We start from the raw sequence: 16,852 nt of genomic DNA on the forward strand, positions 1-16,852 counted from the left end.
ATGCTTTTACTTTTATATACATCTAAGACTTTAAAAAAGACTACCAAATAAATAAATGACCTCATGCGGCCGGCTATTCTTATTTCTAATCCTTTGGTTTCTTTGCCTTTTTGTTTCGAGACTGTTACTTGCTTGTCTGTTTCTGTTCAGATTTAGGCGCATACTATAACGATATTGGCATGCTATTGCCCTAACTACTCTAGATTTTCCCTAAATGTGTAGAGTCATTTAGGCGAAAATATACTGTTTCCCAACTCCAGTCACTTTATATGTACTCCGTACTAGTTGTGGATGCGTACATAATAGTGGGGCCAATATGGCTCAGCCTCTCAGCCTCAGCCTCAAGTGTGGCTGATTATTCACAGTCTTAGACTTAAGGCCTATTACCTGTTAGGTAGTTATGACAGTTTCATGAGACGCAGTTGTGATGCTAAGCCTTCTTATGACTCAGTCGCAAACAGAGGGCATTTACCTAGGTACATAATACATAATACATAATGTATGGGAGCCATTGTCGGGGAAGAATCTATACCAATCTGAAGACATCTATATATGTCTCACTTATAGATGACACATTACACATTCAAGCAATATTGGAAATATTCGCAGACAACCGTGGACATCCACCATTTAATATCATTCCAACAACCTCGGAATACCAGCGGACATAGTGCAGGTCGTGGCAGGTGAACCCCGTTGGCGGTGGAGACAGTGCCTTTAGCGTGGGCGCAGCTGATTCCAACACACCTCAAATCTTACCCCCCTCAAAACAACCTCCTGGTTTTGCATCTTTACTGGACTTGGTTTCTCTTTTACCAAGGCTGGTATATCGCGCTCTACGGTTTCATTGGGGATGCCCAGAGTCAGCTCTTCGGCAGCGTGTTACTGGCCCGCGTGGTCGTTCCCCTCATTCTTGAAATCAGTCTGATTTGCTCTGAACTAGTCACTCGTTTTGCCATTCACTTGAGTGCCCAAGACTTCACCCCACGGTCCTACTAAACAATCTCTCGCGCAATCCTGGGCGCGTCGAGTCGAGCCGAGCCGAGTCGACATCTGGTCGGACCCCTCCGAAATCATGTCGCAATATCCAAACGGTCAACAGGCATACTATGGCCAATCTACAAACCCCCAAGCCACTGCCCAACCATCCACCGGCCACTATGACAATTATACCCCCGCGCCGGACAGACATCTGCCTCGAAGGATGCCGAGTTACAATGCCGGGGATGATTCTGGATTCTTCAACCCTGCCCAGACCCAGAATATGAGAGCGACCGAAGAAAACAGCCAGTATGCAGCACAAGGCGGTGGTTATGGTGGCAGTGCGGGACAGGATGGCTACAATGATGTGCACAGAGCCACTGAAGACGACAGAGACTCGAGATATTCGCGGACTTCCTCAGACGCCATGTCGCGTATGTCTCCGAGTCGGGCCTCTTCGCAAACCTCCACTATGTCTTATCAATACCAATACTCTGGAGCACCCTCGTCCCAGACGGCCTACAACCCGCAGCAATACGGCCTTCCACACACGCAGTCGCAACCGGTTCTCGCTTATAACCCCCAGACGTACACTGGCTCCAGCAATGCTTCATACGCCGGTCCCGCCTTCGGCCATCAACCATATAATCCTGCGGCATACCAGTCTACCGCAATGTCGGGAATGAGCTCTCCGGTTCTACCTAGAAGGCAGAGCGCAGCTTCACACTACGGGCAGACACCGCCGACTCCACAATCGTATGGCTTTTCCTCCCAACAATCACCACTTCCACCGCCAAGGGGCGCTGATCATCCGTATGGAGGACGTCCGTACCAACCCATGTCACCGGTCACCTCGCCTTCCTATGTGCCCTCAAGCTCCCCGGGCATAATGCATATGCCTCCGCCTACATCACGTTCTTATTACAGCAACTCACAAGGGACGTCGTATGACCTGCCATCTCCTCGGTATACCCCAGCGATCCCAAGCGGTTCCTTCGAAGAGCAGCCTCCGGCGCCTCCAGTTCATCAGACTCAAGCAAATGGCTTGTACGGCAAGCGGCCAAGTGTGGCAGGGCGAACCCTGCCGACGCCCCCTGTGCAGCTAGACTTGCCTCAACATCCGAGGCGAACTGAGACTTTGACTCGACACCCCCAGTCCCGGCCTCTTCCTGGACCCCCAGTCGATGAAGCTGGGCTAGATGGCAATCGTTGGCCAGCGGAAGCTCCTATGGCATATGAAAATGTGCTCAGAGAAGATGAGGACTCTCAGAACTTTTCTCGTCACGGCTCTAGAGCATCCCATGCTAGCTCCCATTCACGCATGCAGTTCTTGCCGGATGAGGAACAAACCCACACCAACGGTAATATAGAGACAGACACTGGGCATATGATAAATGACGATGCCTACAGTGAGGAAAGCGACCCAGAGGCTGCTGCTGGTTTGATTATGTTGCAAGAAGACATAGCGCGTGAGGAACGTGAGAAAGGGCGGATGCGACGTGAGACCAATGCGTCAGTTCTCAGCTCACGTGGATCCAACATATCGCCAAGAGAGCCTTCACCACACTCTGATTCACTTGGAGATAACGAGTTCATCGGTCATGACCTTTCGCAGGACGAAGGGGGCTACCAAGCAAACGTGCACTACGGTATTTACAGTTCGGAAGAGTATTCGGACCCTGCCGCGGGCGACAGATTCCCAGGCACCTCTGGTTCATTCAGAAGCTCCGGGTCCCCCGATGAGCGTGGGGAGTATTATAATGATTACGAGCACCCGCCTATTGCATATGATTATGCCAGGCGCCTCCATCATTTGCCGGCCGATGCCAGGGTAGATGCCAGTGGTACTGGGGGATTATCGGCACCGGATGCCTATTCCCGACGGATGAGCTTTGACTATGGCGATGAAGGAGAATCACCATATGATCACACCCATTCTGGGGATCAATCCGATGACGAAAGCGCCAACCGATCCGCACACGAAGATCTGTTCTTCCACCCTGGAATGCGTCCGTTGCCACCAGCACCTGTTGAGCCTGCTGGTAATGTTGATCTTGTGTCACATCTGATGCCTGCGGGCACATATAACCGCCACTCGGAGCAGCAAGATGACTTGGACAGCTATTCACAGTATAACAACCCCGCCTTACTAAACTCTGCGGATTCTTATGGCGAGGCTTTGCTGAACCAGTCCCAAGTTCCGCGGTCGTCATCTTTGTCAGCTCCCATTGGGCCTCGTACTGATGCACCCATCAGATCGAAGACCGATGCGGACCGGCTCAGATACAGGCAGCAGCAGCAAGAACTTCTCTTGCAGCTTCAGCACAAGGACCTGCCTCATATCGGCTCAGCGGCAGCAGCTATGACGCTGGATCTGCCAAGCATCCCGGCTGGCCGGCGCAAGAGATTCCATCCGGCGAAGCTGTCATCGGAACAATTCAAGAAGTGTACCGAGCCGTGGGCTTTGAGCTCTCTCTTGTCCTGGATTAAAGATCTGAGTGAGGATGAAACAGATCTCAGAGAGCAAGCAATTGCCGATGCCATGGTTGCGTTATTCACTCACAAAGTCCCCACCATGAATATCGCTGACGCCGAGACACTGGCTGCTCGAGTTGTGAGTGGCATGCTTGAAGAAGGTGCATTGGTAAAAGAAGAAGAATGGGTCAAGTTTGGCTCAGGCACTCTTTCGGGTATCCTGTTCCAGATCACTGGCACTGGATGTTACTCTCCCAGGCTCCACTTACATGAGATGCACATTGAAGGTACTGATAGCTTCGGTCGATGCTACTCTCATCACTGTATGCGAACATTGAAGAAGGTCAACCTCAAGGCACAGATGATGGCACCGCAGAAGAAAATCGAGGACTGGGTCACTTTCTACAAGGTCCCCAAGGAGGTCTGGGAAGCTCATCCGAGGAAAGAGGTCGATCGACAGAACAATCTGCACGAAATTGTCACTACAGAAGACTCCTACATCTCACAACTGGATGTCCTACGAGAACTATATCGTGATCAATTGGCTAAGATGAATCCTCCGATCATTCCGGTGAAGCGATTACCCAAATTCTTGGCCGACGTGTTTGGCAAGGTTGATGCTGTGAAGAGAGTCAACGAGGATTTCCTGTTGGCACAGCTTAAATACCGCCAAAAAGAACAAGGGCCTTTCATCTCTGGATTCAGTGACATCTTCCGGGAATGGATTCGCAAAGCTAAGAATGTTTACATCGACTACGCTGCAACCTTCCCAACGGCCAACTATCTTGTACGCAAGGAGGCTGAACGCAACCCGCACTTCAAGCAATTCCTAAACCAAGCCCGGGAACACAAGCTATCAAGTCGCCTTAGCTGGGATACTTTCCTCAAAGCCCCGATCACCAGAATCCAGCGGTATACTCTTCTGTTGGCGACTGTCCACAAGAATATGGTCAAGGATTCCGAAGAAAAAGGAAATTTGGCACAGGCCATTGAAGAAATCAAGGTCGTTGCGCTGGAGTGTGACAACAAAGTGGGAGAGATGAACAAGAAGGCCGACTTGATGGAGTTGGCGTCCAAGCTGCAATTGCGACCCGACATGAAGAAGGAAGTTGAACTCAACCTCGAACACTTGGGTCGGCAGATCGTCTATCGAGGCGAACTGCAACGTCCTGGAACCCGCACAAGATTCCTTGTTGATACACACGCCATCCTGTTCGACCATTATCTCGTTCTTGCTAAGGTATTCACGATGCGCGACCGGGCAGTGAAGTACGAGCGATACGATATCTCGAAATTGCCTATCCCCATGGATCTATTGGGCCTTGAAAGCACCGACGATGATCCCGTGGTCAAATCATCGGTCCGGGGAGTTTCGACTGTCACACCTTCCCAAGCAGGTGCTGCCAGCCCTCTTGCACATACAGGGTCTGGTGCTTCTGGAGGAAACGGGGCTCTTGACAACTCAAGGGACGACAAGATTCTATACCCTTTCAGAATCAAGCATCTAGGAAAAACTGGCACATATACTCTCTACGCCTTCTCAGCGCAAAGCCGCCTGGAATGGTGCCAAAAGATCATCGAAGCGAAGACAAAGCATGCTGCTGCTCTCTTCTCGCAAAATGCCGAGCCATTCCGACTGCGTGTGCTTGCGGACACTGCGTTCGCATACTCCGATCATACACCCGGCTCTAAAAGTGTCACCATCAAGGGTACCCCTCTCCATCGTGCGATTGTAGAAGTCGAGAAGCAATATGAAAGCTCAAAGACTCGCCCTCCAGCGATATGCAAGACTGCAGTCAACTGTGCCACGGTGTTCCAACAGCCGCCTGGGCGCATTATGTGTGCAATTGGCACGGACTACGGAGTGTACATGTCCGAGCTCAATAACCCCAGGGGTTGGTACAGGGCTATTCCCATCACACGGGTCACACAAGTTGCTGTCTTTGAAGATTTCAATTTGCTGTTGTTGATTGCCGATCGGTCTTTGATTGCATACCACCTCGACGTGGTCTGTCCCGCCAACGGGAAAACCTCCCAATCATCTCAGGATTCTGCTCGACGAGCACCGCAGAAGCTGTCTGGAAATCGTGAAGTAGGCTTCTTTGCCGCTGGTCGCCTAAAGGACCGCTACTTGGTCTTATACAAGAAGCGTGAGGGTTTGTCGTCTACATTCAAGGTATGTACATTCGCAGCAAATTCAATAAAGCAACAGCAAACTCACATACAAAATTTAGGTTCTCGAGCCCGTCCTGCAGAAATCATCTACAAATAAGGGCCGCCTGTTCTCACGTCGCTCGCAAACCGAGTTCTTCCGCGATTACGACGAGTTCTACATCCCTGCCGAGACCTACCGAATTAACATGTTCCACTCCTCGCTTGCCATCTCAACCCAAAAGGGCATTGAAGTCCTCACCCTTGACAAGAAGCTTTCATGGTCTGTCCCAGACTTTAGCTCCAACGATACTGGAGATGCACACGATACCCTCCACAGCATTGCCAATCGCATCAGCGGGCTCAAGCCCCTAGGCATGTTCCGTCTCAGCGAAAGCGAGTTCCTAGTAGCTTACCAGCAATGCGCTGTGTACGTCAACAAGCACGGCGACGTCTCTCGCAGCGTAGTCATGGAGTTCGTGGGCAGCGCACACACAGCCTGTCTCTATGGCAAATTCCTAATTCTCTTCAACGACGACTTCGTCGAAGTCCGCAACGCAATGAACGGTCGCTTACGCCAGGTTATTCCGGGCCACAATGTCGTCTGCATCGACGACGGCAGCAAGGTGCCTGGCTCGCTCAACGGCAATGCACAAGCCAACGTCGGTGGCTCGATGGGTCTTTCCAGCGGCTTCTCTGGCGCTGTCAATGGCTCCCCGGGCCCCACGGGCATGGGCAACACGGTCAAAATCTGCATGCAGCATCCAGAGTATGAGCGGAGCCAGCTTGTCTTGGAACTTGTCGAGAATGAGGGGCAAAAAGACTAAGTCAATACCAGTCGACCGTTTTGGGTTGCCCTGCCTCATATTTTGTGTTCATTTTGGGTTTCATACTTCTCTTGGAACTTCACCCGCAGTTTACTTACCCTTTCTCTTTCCCTTTTCGTACACCATTCATTCACCCCCTTTTCATCCCTTTCTACTTTTGAGCCTTTTATTCTCCGCCGTGGTTACCTTTCCTCTATGGAGGGTGGCCCGATTCTTCATGCCTATGCTTGTTTTATACCCTTTTTCTTCCTCTCTTACGTCGTCACGCAATGCCATTATACTTCTACTGCGAAGGTTGGTGGTGATTGTCTAGTCCGCTCAATGATAATGCTGTACATAGAAAACGTCACTGCATCTCATGACTTGACGATTCTCTGAATTCAGAACACTTTAGTATCATGGGCGACTTTGCCCCTACGAATTTTTGATTTAGTGGAAACATATAGGTCTCAATCTATCTTTTGATTTCGACATGTTTATTCGAATCGCAAATACCCTGTAGACTTTGGTACATGTACGAAGAGCGCTACGTCGAATCCACATGTCTAATAAACAAGAAGAGTTCTTTCTAAGGGATCTAAAACTCCAGGTTCCAATCCGAGGGGAACCACGCGAAAAGTGAATTGAAACATCCAATCCAAGGGTTGTAGTACAAAATTGCATAACGATCCAACTAAGGATTCGGGAATAAGAAAAACAGATGAGATAGCGGCCAACCGTATATGAAATGAGACAGTATGCAAGAATATCATGAGTCAAACTCGACGAGCTTGCTGATAACCTCCCCGTCGCGGGCTGTGGAAGAATCACCGCTCTTAGTGGAAGCAGCAGAGCCGGACACCTTCCGAGGAGCGTGGGTGGCATCATCCTTCCCGTCCAAGAGAGAAGTTCTCTCTTCCTTTCCGCCGCCAAGCACCTCAGCTCCTTCAAGGAGGTCACGGTCAGCGTCACGGACAATGCTACGACGCTCCGGGTCGGCGCCGTATGCGCCAGCGCCCCAGCTGGGGATACCACCAGGGATGGCGGTGGCAGTGTTCTCACGACGGGGATAGTCATCGTCGTCTTCATCGTCTTCATCTTCTTCGCGGCCGTGAGCGAGATCACGCTGTGCCTCGTCCATTCGCTTCTTGACTTCGGCGGCCATGCGGATTCCGTCGGAGACGATGTTGTCGAGGACGCCGCGCAGGCCTTTGCCTGGTGGCACGATACCTCCTGAGGCGCCGGCGACGGGCGCTGAGCCAGCGCTGAGTCCGGAGGAACGTACACTGCCGATGTTGGAGAAAGTTGTGAGATTGGACGACATTGAGGAAGATGCGGCTAGAGCCGCGGGGTGGGGGTGGTCGGACAGGTGGAAGGATTGAGGGAAGTAGGATTCAAAGAATTGCTCTAGGAGTTCGTCGGCCAGGACAACCATTCGGAAGGTAGGGAGAGTGATATGCAGGGGATTATTAGGGTCGAGAGCCGGGTTGGCAGACTCAGATGTTGAGCGGTTATGGTCGCGATTGTCTAATTCGACGGTGGTAGACTTAGCTGACTGGGGAGCTGCGTCTGGTGCTGGAGAGTTGGTGGACTTGGCATCACCAACATCGATCAAATCTTCTTCGTCGTCGTCGTCACCAATGGTAAATGAGTCTAGCTTCTCGGTTGCCTCTACCGTTGTATCCAGCAGGTCTGCTTTGTGGTTCTCTTGGTGGCTAGGGTCGGCGTATTCGAAGCAACGACGGATGAATGCGCTGACACTACCGAGGAATTTCTCGTCAGTAGTGAGCGAGTTCTCAACATAGTCACGGTCTCCCGACGAGTTCAGATCTTCCACAGATGGGGTGGCCGTGATTGTGCCCTCAAACCCACGTCGGGAGAGAAACAACAGCGCCTCGGACATCTTGAGGATCCCCTCACGATCAACCTGGCCATTTCCACTGTCATCGTACAGGTCGAAGAAATAGTTGATGTTATTCATGATATCAGGGGATCCTTTAAGGCGGGCAAGACCATTCACCACATTCTGAAGATTCAATCCCTCCTCGGGATCTGTGCCCCACTTGCGGTAGAGGCGTTGCATAAACTCATGGTCCGCTGGCTGCCTGCGGTTCGCCCACAATGCTGATTTTCCTGATGGGGATTCTCTCCTCGAGGGACTAGGGGGAGTCAGCAACCGCCCATTTAGATGTGGCAGCTAAAAACTCCCGGAAAGCATCATAATCCATATGTGTAGGGCTAGGTCCAAGACCAACACGGCCAACTTCGGTGTCTGCAGGAGGGGCAAGCATGGAAAGGCGTTGGGATTTCGATTTCTTCCTCTCTTGCCGCCTCGCCTCTTCCTCGATAACTCTCTGGTGCTGTTCCCATTGGTACAGCGTTTCATAGAAGCGGTCATATATCGTTCCAAGATCATCCACGCTCAGGCGTTTGCTCTCGGGTCCAAGGTTGCGGATAGAAGTACGCTTTGCAAAAGTCTCGATATTCTCTAAGACAGCACCCTTGTGCTTTTCTCGCGTCTCAGTGATCGTGCTGTGAGTGATGCCAGAAAATTCTTTGAAAGCAACCACCATTAATTCCTGGAATCTAGTAATGGCCCGCAGCTTGGGATTCTCCGATCTCGGGTGGGCAGATTCATCCAATCGGGAGAAGTATGACTTCAAGACAGAAATAAATGATCCGTCATCTTGTGTCTCGAGAAGCTCCTCGCCGTTGACTCGGAGGATGGCAAGACCGACCTGGAAGAGGACCTTTGGCCCTTCTAGGAAAAACACATCCAAGACACGGAAAGCAAAGACGAGCGGCATAGAGTTAATGTAGAGCGAAAGGAACCATGGCAACGATACCACAGAAAGTTGTACATCTGATTTGGTAAGGTGATCCCAGAGAACTGGCATTGTTTTCTCAACTAGAGACTCAAACACCTTCTGATCGAGTAGTGTGCCGTACATTGTTGTTGAATAGTAGCCGGGCAGGAGACGGTCACATAGCACCGAGAGAAGGAAAAAGGCCTGGGCCTCTGACATATATCTGGGTAAGTTAGCAATACACCCTTGGCAACTTGAGATTCTAAACATACATCAACAATGCGGCAACCACGATGTTCATGGCTTGGCAATATCCAATCTCCGGGTCAATCCAACTGTACGCAGTGAGAACTCGTCGCAAGCGTCCAATGCCTTCTTCGCTCTGGAATCCAGGATACTCTGGTAGACTGCGATTCAAATCTTTCTCAATCTCATCGATGGCAAGGGATTCTTGTCCCTCGAACTTGGCCAATGTCTGTTGGTACAGCTTTGGAGATTGTAAACGAAGGAACAAAGAACCGGATGTGAGCTCCCATATTTCTCCTCGTAACCGATTTGGCAAACCAACTCTGATTAGCTTGTGGAAGGTTGGTTGGCGAACCAAAGTAGCATTCCGACCATTTTCTGGAGAATATCAGTTAAATGTCGGAATATACAATCAAAAAAGGATGTCTTTTTACCTCTGAAATATTCGCCCCAAAGTCTCATCTTACTGCGATCGCGCAGCTTGCGTGCATCACCAGGGTAGCGGAAAATTAGACCCAGCCCCGCATCCGGGGGTTGACGAGTATCAGCTTCGTTCCCGTCTTGTCCCTTTCCTTTGGCGCCTGAGAGCAAATATTCCGAATAACAATCCGAGACGACGGTCCGCAAGCTGTCAACCTCCTTCATTGCCTCCCTCAGGCCTTTTTTTAGTGTGTCACAAAATCGCTCGCAGGCCTGTCTGCTACCGACAAGCTGCAATATGAGGCGTTGAGGGGCGAAATTGGGTTCTTGATGCTTATTGAGCAAACCATTCCATGTTGTCAGCGCCAAAGAGAAAACATGGCTGGCGCTATGAAGGCGTTCGACACGTCGTATGCAGGATAGCGGGAGGATGAATCCATTGCCTGATGGTCCAGTGCCGTGCGTTTGGCCAGTCCAAGTGGTCGAGGCATTTGCTGTAGCAGAGGGAATGAAGCTCGTGGGCTGGGTTGAAAAGCAGATGAAACGTTCACTCAGATGCAAACGTCCGGTGTATGTATTCCCAGCCCGGTCAACCCTGCGAGTGCTATCTCCTTGATTTGGCGAGGAATTTGGTAGTGGTAGAACGAGATCAGCGGTGATCTCTTGAAGCGGGTTCTGGGAATCAGGGAGGCGGAATTGTTGCCGGAACAACGATGCCTTGGAGGGGTTATGATCGGGCGAGGATAGGGCGGAAATGTTGAAATTGGCAGGGTCAATCAGGCTCTGGGCCTTCTGAACGAAGGACGACCACGGTATCATGTTGGAGAGATGAGGGTGTGAATTCGATAACCAATGATGTCGGAATCAAGCTCAGTTAAAGACTTCGAGTCCAGCAGATCCGGGCTAGGAGTAGGAAAAAAAGCCCGTGCGTAGTTGAAATTGGAGCTTCAAGGTCATCGTACAAGCTAAATCAACCTTGGCCGAGGACTAGGCCTGCAGAACAAGAGGATTGCGTCGAGTGTTGTTGCGGATTGATAAGAGGGGGCGTGATGATGCTGGTTTCACGTGACTGTCCTCAGCCTTATCCATAATAGCTTGGCATCACAGCATTCTTCGAAAGTTATACGTGGAAATGTCCTCTACAGTAATTATTCTTTTCGCCATTCTAGCCTTAGATATTATGCAATCAGCGCTGTAGGTCAGTGGCTATAAGGGGAGGGACATCTACAAGAGAGATCCAAAGATATCGTACGTAGTATCTACATTTGTCTAACTATATATAACGAGTGTGAAGTTAATTTCTAGTTCTATAATATGCCCCACTGTGAGTAGTACAGTGGTCTACGATCCTATACTACAGTCCACAGAGAAGAGCCTAAGAACTAGAGATTCTCAATTTATGAGGCTTGGTTGAGATGAATATAAACACTGCACAAGAAACACACAAGCCTGAGACAGAAGGACGCAAACATATTATGATCGGACAAAAATGGGGAATTGAAACACAATCCAAGCTTGACACGGAAGCAAAAACACACACATTGAAACCAAAGAGAAATTGAGAATAGAACAGGATTTGAGAAATCTTAATAGAGTGAAAGAAATATAGTGAAAGAAAATATCGGAATCAAACAGGATGTAGGTGAAATGAGAACAAGAATAGACCGGAACAAGAGAAGATTCAGGAACAGAACAAGAAACAAGATTGGAATAAAACCAAGCTTAAGGCAATCACTAGACATTGAAAATTGACTGTGGGATAGCCTAGTGGTATTGGCCCTTAATCAGAAGACAGCGGAACATCTTTTCTGCTCTTGTCTCGTGATTCTTAGGTGTCAGAGGGCCATGTAAGAAGGATTGACCGTGAAGAAAAGAAAAAGAGCCTCGATCGGCTAGTAGCGGTCACAGGGCAAAAGACAGCGGAAAATGAAATTCCCTTTGTTCTTGTCAAGTGACCGGAGCTTTCAGCATTGCATGAATGTGGATTTTTTGATTATTTTGGTCGTGGATAAAGTGGAAAGTCCAGTTATGGCCTTGGGCCAGACGACAGCGGAACTCTTTTTTTTTTTGGCTTTGTTCTTGTCGAGATCTCAAACTTCATAGGGCTAGTTGCAACCATGTGGATTGACGGTGGAAAAGAAGTGGAGAGCCCAGTATAGCTGGTGATTGATGGACATGCCATGGGTCAAACGACAGCGGAACTTTGTGGATTGTTTTGTTTGTCTTTGTTCTTGTCGATGACCCCGAGTAAGATGGGCTTAGTGCGTGCTGGCCCATTAGCCTGGCAAATGAGTGGAAAGCCTAGGCAGTCTGGCAATGAGATAGCTGAGCGTTGTTGTTGTTGTTGTTGTTGTTGTTTTTTTTTTTTTTTTTTGCTTGTGGTTGGTCTTGTTCCTGCTTGATCTTGTTTCTGTCTTGTTCCTTTCACTGGTCCTTCAGCACTAGAGGGCATGATGTGTTCATGGATATTGACTGTATGTATGTAGTGACGGGTGGGTTTTTTTTTTTTTTTTTTTGTTGGTATTGATCTCGTCAAGTCACCGTTGCCAGAGAGCTTGTTGTTGTCTGGAGCGTCGTTCAAGTGAAAGATATTGAAAGGTCCAGGCAGCTTGTGATGGCCCTTGGTCGAAGACGGCTTGAAGGAGTGCATTTTGTATTTTCATTTGTATTTTTGTATTTTTTGTATTTTTTGTATTTTTTGTATTTTTTTGTAGTTTTTTGTAGTTTTTTGTTCAGTGATCCGCGGGTTTGGGCTGTCCGTGGGAGGAGCCGAGAAACCCTCGAAGTATGAGATCGAGCACTATCCAGACAGGTCGATAATGACTTCAAACAAGAGACAGCTGGCCTCGATGGGAAGATCAGTATGTCCTTTTTTTTTTTTTTTTCCCCTCCTCTTTCTCTTTCCCTTTTCCTTTTTCTCCTTTTTTTCTTTTCTTTTTTCTTTAGTTCTTGTCGAGCGAGCCTCGGACCTGAGAAGGCTCTGTGTATTCAGGAAGGACTTCCTCGGAGGGACTGGTCATGAGACCCTGCTTTTCGCAGGCCTCGCCATCCTCCCAGGCGGCCTTGCGCTCCGAAGAAGTGGTACCGCGGTAGCGTTGCCAGAGGAAAACCACAGCCTGGCCGACCAGCATGCCAATGGCACTTGCGGTCAGTCCAGCCAGGACACCCAAAACAGCCGGGACAATGATAAAGTGCACAATGCGTGAGAAAGTGCGGGCGAAAGCGCCGTGGTGCGGGTGGTGATGGTGGGGACGAGCGGAGCCGTGGGCGTGGGCATGATGACCACCGGGGCCGAACTTTTCACGCCCAGAACCCTCTTTCCCGAAAGGAGGCGGGGGAGGGTAAGGCATATCGTCATGGTCTTCTTCGTAGTGGCCCATTATCTTGCTCTCGTGTTTGCCATGGCAGCCCTTGTGGCCGGATTTGGCCATGCCCATCACACGAGCCTTGGCGCCAGCCAAGAGGCCCCGAATGCGAGAGACCAGAAGTTCTTGCAGGCATTTGGCCTTGCCGTGGCACTCCTTCCAAGACAGGCGATCGGAGGCAGGGGTGTTGCTTTCGATTTCAGTCCGAGCGATGAAGAGCTCGCCGTTGGGATCCTGGAGGACGGTGATCGCCACAGTATCGACAGGGACGGGGTGGGTCTCCAGGTCGAGAACAGTGAATCGAATATCTAGGAGTTCGTATCCCGGCTCGTCGGATGGTACGGCCATCGGCATGATTTCAAGCGCATACCCAACAGGCATGGGGGCGGAGTCCTCTCCCTCTTCATTTTGTTGCACAGCAAGAATCGGGATGGGCGGAGCCGGTGGGAATATTTGGCGGCCGTTGGCCAACAGACGGTTGTCCTCGATCGAGAAATCCAGAGTCTATGAGAGTTTGTTAGCCAGTTCGAATGAATAAACGCATTTTGTCATTCTTACCAGAGATGATGGTTTGCCCTCCGTCCAGATAACAGCACCTTCGTCATTGGTTTCACGAAGAGGACATTCAGAGCAAGGCAGGTCAACAATCGCATTACGAACGTCCTCCAGAAGCATAGGGTGGATATTAACAAATCCATCTTCAATAATATCGACTTTAGGTTCCATCTCGGGGACGACCAGCATGGCACTGGCGCCGAGAGCAGCGGCGCCACCCAGCAAAAGGGAGCGCACAAACATGGCGGTGGTAGGAAATGATGCTTAACGCAAAATGCAAGTCAAAAGCAAGGCGATGCTTCTCCTCTTGAAGTTGATGAGACGAGTAGACTCAATAACGATGTGGTGAACAATATCTCGAGGGGGTAGATAAGTGCACTTATCTTCTTTCAGCGGGATGTGGAGTGGGTGACGCCAGCTCCTGCGTGGCTCGTGCTGTCATTGGTCCACTGGTGGACAGTCAGCCTGCTGACTGTGCAGGCGGCATCTCCCGGGCTTGGACAATCGTGTTCTTATTCGTAGGTTCCATGAAAGACCCTCTGAACTGCGGCATACCGAGGTATATCGTTCCCCTAATATTTTTTAAAAATGAAGATGGCGAGGACTCCAGTCCTATGCCTATCGGGTATGCATTCGAAATCATGATAATGTCAGTGCGATACATTCGCTTCCAGCTGCCAAAAGTTGGCATGTGCTGTGGACAAAAACATAATACTGTGGTATACGTTCCGAGGTGACGAAACACAATCTCGATGCTAGCGTGTGTTTTTATCCAGGCGCGAAATGCGCATAGTCCGCCTGGTGAACGTGCAGGAGGCGCCGTTTGTAACCGTGCCACGCTTAGGCGTATACTGCAATATCATGTTTTCGAGTTTCTGGGAGATCATATAATGCTCCCAGATTCCGGAGCTGGCGGTTGTTATAAATTCGCATGGTCAGCCTGCTGAACGTGCAGGTGGCATCTGTACTATGTTGCCTGCCCCTGGGAGCTCATTTAATCCCCCATCTCCCAGAGGCTAGCTGTCATTGCTGAAATTGGTTTGTTCAGCAGGCCAACTATGCAGGTGGCACCCGAGAACCCTTTGCGCAGTCCACTCATAGCCGACTCCAGAGGTATGGCTGTCGCTGGATTTTGCTCCTATGCCATGATGCTAGCTCCTGGGAGATTAATGATGTTCCCCACCCCAGGAGCTGGCATGCTGTTGTTTGATGGCGGTATCGGCACGGCCAGCCTGCTGCACATGTAGACAGCATTGGATCGTGTTCATGCCATGTTGCCAGCCTGCAGAAGATCATATAACGTTGCTACCTCACACAGGCTGCCTTGTCGTTGGGCGAACTGGCTTGTTCAGCAAGCCGACCGACCATGCAGCCAGCTCCTGAGAGATCATACGATGTCCCCCATCCCTAGGAGCTGGCGTGCTGTTGCAAACTGCATGGTCAGCTAGCGAAACATGGAGTTGGCATCATATATGCCGCGTAGCCAGCCCATGGGAGATGATATGATGTTCCCCGCTCCCATGAGCTGGCCTATTGTTACCGCGATGTTGTCAGCCCCTAGGAGATCATTGATGTTCCAATATCCTAGGGGCCGACGTGTTTTGAGTGAATCGGCGTGTCCAGCAGGCCGACCATGCGATCAGCTCCTAGGAGATCGTGTAATGTTCCCCATTCCTAGGAGCTGGCGTGTTGTTGCGAAGCGGATGGTCAGCCCGCTGAATACTTGCCATATTGCCAGCCCCTAGGAGATAAAGTGATTTCCTAGGAGCTGGCGTGTTGTGAGTGAATTGGCGTGTTCAGCAGGCTGACCAGGCAACCAGCTCCTAGGAAATCATATAATGTCCCCATCCTAGGAGCTGGCATCTTATAGGTGAATTGGCATGTTCAGCAGGCCGACCATACGGCCAGCTCCTAGGAGATCGTATAATCCCTATTCCTAGGAGCTGGCGTGTTGTTGCGAAGTGGTATGGTTAGCCTGCCGAACATGGAGATGGCATAACGTATGCCATATTGCCAGCCCCTAAGAGATGATAATGGTCAGATCTCCTAGGGGCTGGTGTCTTGTGGTAAATTTGCGTGTTCAGCAGGCCAACCATACCGCCAGCCCCCAGGAGATCATATAACGTCTCTCTCCTAGGAGCTGGCGTGTTGTTGCGAAGTGGTATGGCCAACCTGCCGAACACGTGGGTGGCAGCTTCTGTGCCAATGTTAAAGAAGCGTGCTGCGAGCAGCGATAATACCAGCCCCTAGGAGATAATAATGGTCCCCATTCCTAGGAGCTGGCTTATTGTGAGTGAATTTGCGTGTTCAGCAGGCCGACCATGCTGCCAACCCCTAGGAAATCATATACTGTCCCCCTCCTAGGAGTTGGCGTGTTGTTGCAAATTGGCATGGTCAGCCTGCCGAACATGGAGATGGCATAACGTATGCCATGTTGCCAGCCCCTAAGAGATGATAATGGTCAGATCTCCTAGGGGCTGGTGTCTTATTGGTGAATGAGATTCAGCAGGCTGACCATGCTGCCAGCCCCTAGGAGATCATATACTGTCTCCCAGGAGCTGGCGTGTTGTTGCGAGGCGGCATGGCCAGCCTACCGAACATAGAGATAGCATAATATATGCTATGCCGCCAGCCCCTAGGAGATAATAATGGTCAGATCTCCTAGGGGCTGGCGTCTTGTGGTGAATAAGTGTATTCGGCAGGCCGACCATGCCGCCAGCGCCTAGGAGATCATATAAAGTCTCCCTCCTAGGAGCTGGCGTGTTGTTGCAAAGTGGCATGGTCAGCCTGCCGAATATGGAAATGGCATAACGTATGCCATATTGCCAGCCCCCGGGAGATATAATGGTCATCTCCAAGAGGCTGGCTAATGTTGCCGCGGCGTGTTCAGCAGGCCGACCATATAGGCGGCATTTTTTGTGCCATATTGCCAGCCCCTGGGAGATTATGTACTGTCCTCCGCTCCCAGGAGCTGGCTGTTGCTGAAGGTGGCATGGTCAGCCCGCTGAACACGCAGGCCGTGGTCCTAATTTGTGGCGTCACAAAT

The 16,852-nt window shown here is 50.4% G+C and overlaps 4 protein-coding genes across 4 annotated transcripts; 2 read left to right on the top strand and 2 right to left on the bottom strand.

The window, feature by feature from the left end:
• Positions 1 to 1,075: 1,075 nt before the first annotated feature.
• On the top strand, positions 1,076 to 6,434 carry N7518_005512 (putative Rho guanyl nucleotide exchange factor; the record flags this gene model as incomplete). The annotated part of the gene is made up of 2 exons (XM_057186439.1): positions 1,076 to 5,632; positions 5,691 to 6,434. The coding sequence occupies 2 exons, from the start codon at positions 1,076 to 1,078 to the stop codon at positions 6,432 to 6,434; spliced, it is 5,301 nt and encodes a 1,766-aa protein (XP_057043209.1).
• A 748-nt stretch (positions 6,435 to 7,182) lies between these two features.
• On the bottom strand, positions 7,183 to 10,705 carry N7518_005513 (GTPase-activating protein; the record flags this gene model as incomplete). The annotated part of the gene is made up of 4 exons (XM_057186440.1): positions 7,183 to 8,572; positions 8,619 to 9,443; positions 9,493 to 9,844; positions 9,901 to 10,705. The coding sequence occupies 4 exons, from the start codon at positions 10,703 to 10,705 to the stop codon at positions 7,183 to 7,185; spliced, it is 3,372 nt and encodes a 1,123-aa protein (XP_057043210.1).
• Positions 10,706 to 12,828: 2,123 nt separating this feature from the next.
• On the bottom strand, positions 12,829 to 14,049 carry N7518_005514 (uncharacterized protein; the record flags this gene model as incomplete). Its single annotated transcript, XM_057186441.1, has 2 exons — positions 12,829 to 13,755; positions 13,810 to 14,049. The coding sequence occupies 2 exons, from the start codon at positions 14,047 to 14,049 to the stop codon at positions 12,829 to 12,831; spliced, it is 1,167 nt and encodes a 388-aa protein (XP_057043211.1).
• An 815-nt stretch (positions 14,050 to 14,864) lies between these two features.
• N7518_005515 (uncharacterized protein) lies at positions 14,865 to 15,053 on the top strand (the record flags this gene model as incomplete). The annotated part of the gene is made up of 1 exon (XM_057186442.1): positions 14,865 to 15,053. The coding sequence occupies one exon, from the start codon at positions 14,865 to 14,867 to the stop codon at positions 15,051 to 15,053; it is 189 nt and encodes a 62-aa protein (XP_057043212.1).
• Positions 15,054 to 16,852: the final 1,799 nt, after the last annotated feature.

This window comes from Penicillium psychrosexuale (genome assembly GCF_028828465.1).
Source record: "Penicillium psychrosexuale strain IBT 29551 chromosome Unknown utg000003l, whole genome shotgun sequence".
NCBI lineage: Eukaryota > Fungi > Ascomycota > Eurotiomycetes > Eurotiales > Aspergillaceae > Penicillium > Penicillium psychrosexuale.